The sequence below is a fragment of the Convolutriloba macropyga genome, chromosome 2, assembly GCF_964194025.1.
Source record: "Convolutriloba macropyga chromosome 2, txConMacr16.3, whole genome shotgun sequence".
NCBI lineage: Eukaryota > Metazoa > Xenacoelomorpha > Acoela > Convolutidae > Convolutriloba > Convolutriloba macropyga.
The window spans coordinates 83,103,416-83,109,004 of NC_134469.1; the positions used below are offsets into that span (position 1 = coordinate 83,103,416).

Genomic DNA, 5,589 nt, shown 5'->3' on the forward strand with positions numbered 1-5,589 from the left:
TCGTAAGTCTGGGCTCGATTGAGACGCCGTATCATAATAGCGACATAAATTTGTCTCACGCAACATAATTGTCAAAATTTGAGCCTAGTCGCGTCGATATACTTTATTATCAAACTAAATTAACCATAAATGATGAAATTTGCATTTTTGCAAAATTATCTTAGACTGGAAATCTAGTAGACAAGTTTGTTTGTTGTAATCCAGAGTAATTTCCCAACTGTGACTAGTGTTCACGTGCAATTTAGTCCTGGGGGACGTAAAAAGCGCCCGCCCCCGTCGCATCCATTTATCCTTTTCATTTTCCCTTTTTATTTTGTTCCTTTTCTACCTACACCCGTAACCAGTTTTACATACATAGATATACCTCGGATAATTTATAAAACAAACTGAACATGAAAAGATGTTGTTTTGAATTGATTTTAAGAAAACAATCGTTTTTTATGTGCTCTCATCTACGCATTATGTACTGAATTTTGACCTTACCCTGGCTGTGACCTCGACTTATCAAAGGAACTGGTCCGGTAAAAACTGGGCAAGAGAAGGTAAGTCTTTTCCTAATTTGTCTTTGGAAAGAGTTTTACCCGACTCAAGTTAACATCTTGGAATCGTATTTGATCAAAAATTATTCCTCCCTGACGAATCCACGCTAAAAAATACCTTAAAAATAAGGGGTTGCGGTGAAAGAAGCGAAATATTGAAAAAATTGAAGTTCTCAAAGTTGAATTTGATGAAAAAAAAACAAATTCACCGCTAAATTTAATACAGTTCTTGAAAATTTTCACCGCTTTCACCACATTCACAGTTACAAATGCTTACACTGTACGGTGGAAACTTTTCAATTTCAGCGCTTTTCATCGTAAATCTTGTATTGTTTTTCGAATTGTACATAACATTTCCGCTACCGATAAGTGCCACATTAGATATTTGCTAAAATTAGACTCGAATATATATCATTGTCAACTATTTCAAAACTGAGAATACAAAAAATTGTTTTTCGTTAACAGAAAAAATGTATTAGACTTCTGTATGGTCCAAGAAAATTCTGTTAATTGTTCCGACCCCATTTAGTGGAGGGAGGAACTATATACTAAACTGGGTTTTTTCTTCTTCAGTCATATTTCACCGATCGAGGTATTCATCGTACAGGATTGTGAGTGGCATCTTTAAAAAGCTTGACAAGCGTAGAATTTCAAATTCAAAAAGGTATTTTTGATTTTCACTTCTGCGGAGGAATTACGGAGAATTGAAGAAATGTGAACGTGGGCCTAACTTCCGTTGTTTTGTTCACACTTTCCGTAATTTTTGCTAAAACTTTGATGAAATTCTGCTAAAGTGTGATGAAATTGTTCTTGATAGTCGCATTGGTTTTACGTTTAAAGATGGAAGAGAGTAGAAGAGAATAGAATAGTCGGAACCACCACATTTGGCAAAATTTTTAGCTAAACATTTGAAATTTCTGCATTTTTTCATGAAAAAATAGCATCAAATATGTTTATTTGTTCAGACATCAAACTGCTGAAATTATCCTTTTTTATTTAGATAGGGGCTGATTTTACCTCCGGTTCCAAGAAAGCTCTCTGGAAATAACAATTTTGCTTATCTTTTGAAAATCGCTTATCTTTTGAAAATCAATTCTGAGTTTGTTCAAGATAATTTTGCTCTGCGACTGATTGCTGTTTCTGGAACTCTATATTCTTAGGATTTAATTTATTTTGCAAAACAATTAACAATGCGTTTGGTTAAATATCTGTTAATTTATATCAAAAATGATTATATTTATATGATATGAGTATATTTTCATATTAAAGAAAGTTGTAATCATGGTTCCTTCAAAAATATGATTCATTTTGAGTTTTGCAAAACTGATGAAGTCAAAAGACGTTTTCGTTTCAGAACTAAGAAATAATTGGAAAGAGTTCGAAAATTCTGCGCCACGAAGTCTCACAAGTGCCGTATAGCTAAACTTACTACAGACACTATTTGTCAGGAGAAAAAGTTTAAAATTTTATTGAAACAATTCCGAAACTTAATAATCTAAAAACCAAAATTAAAATAAAACTGCTAGTAAAGTTTTGCAAAATAATTTATATTCCGCTACAAAATTTGCGAACTGACTTGCAATTTTTGTTTAACTCGTTTTAATTTTTAACTACGGCTACCCGGTGTGATCAAGATGATGCTTTTCTTAATTTTTTTTTCATCTGTTGTTGATCTATCGAGCCGATAGGCAAGCAAATCGAACTTTTTGAAAAAGGTCAAGTAAGTCCACAAATTTTCAGCTGACATTTTTTTAAATAAATTTTTTAATAGAAAAAAATATTTTCTGATGTATCTGGCCCGTTCCGTTGTTTCCATATTACAGTTTGATAAGGTCAAATATATTATTTTCGAAATATTTTATAATTTTTATTTGGAATATAACGCAAATTGCAAATACAATGCGCTGTCTTGATTATAAATGGTAAAAAAAAGTATTATATCTGAAAAAAATGCCTAACTGTTTCATGACCAGCTCACTTTGCGCTCCACCAATCCTCCTGCTCAGAAACAGATCGGAAATTATATTTCCGGAGTTGTGAAAAATCATTTCCTAGAATCCAAGCGTTCTTCTTGAAATGACTCTCCTGCGACTCATTCATGGACATTTCCTAGTGTCATCATATTTCTTCAATTTCAACAAAATTGGTAGATCACCTTTCAATATACTTGCTAGTTAAACGAAACTTGATACTCACCTTGCCATGACATTTTGATATCGACAGGCTTGATAAAAATTGGAAGTTTTTGCAAGTTTCTAAAAATCATGGATTTTTGACACATGATGACGGTCTTGTTAAAACTTGACACATGCAACAATTTTGCGCCACCAACAGAAAGACTTTTACTAGGACTCAAGAAAAGAGGACCACCCTAGTTCATTCAGGATATTTATCTTAGGAGAGAATCTTGCAATAATATGCATAATCTTGCAAGATTTTTGTTCAAATCTTGCAATTTTATAATTTTTTTTTGGCAATTTTTTCTAGCGTATTAACATCTTTCTTGCAAGGTTTTCTCGCATTAGCATCCTGTCTTTACTAGGGCAGTCGCATCTGAATCGGAAATGACCGATGAATCGGAAATCGTTATCACTGTTCAACCCCTTTACTGCAAATTAGAGCTGTTTTAATCAGCCAAGTCTAAAGTAGTGTTACAACTTCCCGAGGTGAACAAATTTCTTATCAGTTTTATTTTTCCATTTGCTTATTACAGCTTCAATGATAAAAATGGCGGCTGCCTGAGGCTCACCTTTAAACATGGCCGCCAACTTTAACAACTCGTCCTCAAAATGGCCGCCTCTATTCGATATCGGCACTGAAAAAAAGCAGCCAAGCTCTGATCAGGTTACAGATTTGATTTACCCCACAATTTTTATAATCGGGACAATCGCCAACATTTTTGTGATTCGCAGCAGTTACAGAACGCGACAGCTGAACAAATTTGTGGTGCTGATTTGCAACATGGCCATAGCCGACCTGAGCATTCTATTCACGGGGGTGTATTTAGAATACTACACCAACTTACGGGTCGGAAACGAAGTTTTATGTCAAGTTATGAACGCGGCTGATCTTCTATTATTTCATGTATCAGCGTTCACAATGGCTTTTGTAGCGTTTGAGCGATATTTACGATTTTATTATCCACAAATTATGATTGCCGAAAGGCAGTTTTTACCCGAAATATTATCATGCGTCGGAATATGGACAATAGCGGCTGTGTTAGCCTCACCCGTTGTTTTTTACGGCAATTTTGACGGGAAAAATTGCAGTCATACTATGAGTGAACGTTTTTACAAGGCTTATTTCACGTGTATGTTTGTGACGTCTTATGTGATTCCAGGATTACTGGTCGCGTTTTTCAATTTTTCGATTATTTTTAAAGCCAATTCTAACTTAGCCACTCGTGTAATTGAGCCGACAGATCAGCAAGGGTTGACACACTTTCTCTCGGCTATAATGATGCTATTCTTCGTTCTTCACCTGCCATTTTGGCTGTTTATGCTAAGTGAACTTTATTCTAAAGGGGACGCTAACAACAATATGGTGTATGCGATAGTGTTGACATATTTGAACCCTGCAATTGACCCCTTTTTGTACTTCATTCTTCGGATTACAAGTTGTGAAGATGTTGTGGAGTTATGTCATAGATGCAAACCGGAGGAGTCTAATGGGGAGTCGAGTGACATCTCACTTCGAAGGAGCCGCATTGGTCCAACGGCGAGAATTGAACACCGATTTTAAACGGTTGCATGACAAAATACCCAATGCCATTATACCCAATTTTTTCCCTTTGATCTTTTCGTCCATAAATCCGATTGCAACTTCGCACTCGGTATTGCAAGTATGTTTTCCCATAATTCAGCTGATAATTGAATCCCATGTTTGGCTGTGATAGTTTCATATCAAGTCCCACGGGCCACTGGGGCATGACCATGGCCCACGAGGTGATAAAAAATCGTTCTGGTTGCAAAATAATTGTTTAACATTTGGAGAAAATACTGGGTATATTTTGGTTATTTTGTCACATTGGGTATATTGGTATTGGGGTATTTTGTCCTAACACTACTCTTAACATTACTTCGAAAAGACCTCCCCGCCCTCTTTTATGAGCAGCTACAGGTACCTAAGTAATGGTTATGTGACTCTGCTTGAAGTCACTGAGAATATCTGGCGTTTATGGAGAACCGCGAAGCAGTTCGAGATAATAAGTCAGAATTTTGAAGTGACTTCTGCAGAGGCACTCAATCATGCTTAAAACACGAAACGCGCACGTTTTAAAATGAAAAAAGTCAACGGAATTCAACTTCTGGCTACATAGGAACTTCTGGCGTTTTAATTTCTGGTACTGCAGACCTTCGCCATTTTAAAATGTGCACGTGAGTGTATTAAGTATAGCTACTTTGGAAGTGGATTTGACTTATAGGCCAATTAAAAGCAACGCAGACAACTTTTACAACAAAAAGTACAGGGGTTGTTGAAGGTCAAAAGAACTTTCAAGGTCTCAATAAAATTGTAACCAAGAATTGCCACGTGCCCTAACAATGTCACAAGAATTATAACTTTCACAATGACAAGTTTGTTTCCGTCTGGATTCAAAAAGCTATACATAAGCGAAAAAAGCGTTGAAGCAGAGCTTCATTGGTAATCAAAAATTTTGAAATAAACTTGTATTCATTTCTGGTCCGCCGAACAAAATCATAGGATATACCTTAGGATTAGAGTGAGCAAACGCACGCGGGTTAGAAACAGCTCACATTAGACAATAAATTCTCTATCGGGGGAGGTACATAAGACTAAAATAGGATAAATTGGGGTATGAAAAAAATAATCATCAAAAAAACGGACAACCACTAGATAATCATCCCCCTTAGTTCAATTAAGTTGATTAATTTAAATTTACTAACAGGTTGATTAACCTGGGTCCCGGATCAAGTGTTATCTAGTGGGGGAACAAAGATATGCCAAGTGTTTTTTGAGTCATTTTTTTTTTGAAAAACAAGGAGGATGAAACCCTCAAACTAGATAGCATTAATTGTCCCCTCTTCGACTC

The 5,589-nt window shown here is 35.7% G+C and overlaps 1 protein-coding gene across 1 annotated transcript; it reads left to right on the forward strand.

Moving 5' to 3' along the window:
* The first annotated feature begins 494 nt into the window (after positions 1-494).
* LOC142335519 (urotensin-2 receptor-like) lies at positions 495-4,339 on the forward strand. The gene is made up of 2 exons (XM_075384060.1): positions 495-542; positions 3,082-4,339. The coding sequence occupies exon 2, from the start codon at positions 3,297-3,299 to the stop codon at positions 4,278-4,280; it is 984 nt and encodes a 327-aa protein (XP_075240175.1). The 5' UTR covers positions 495-542; positions 3,082-3,296; the 3' UTR covers positions 4,281-4,339.
* Positions 4,340-5,589: the final 1,250 nt, after the last annotated feature.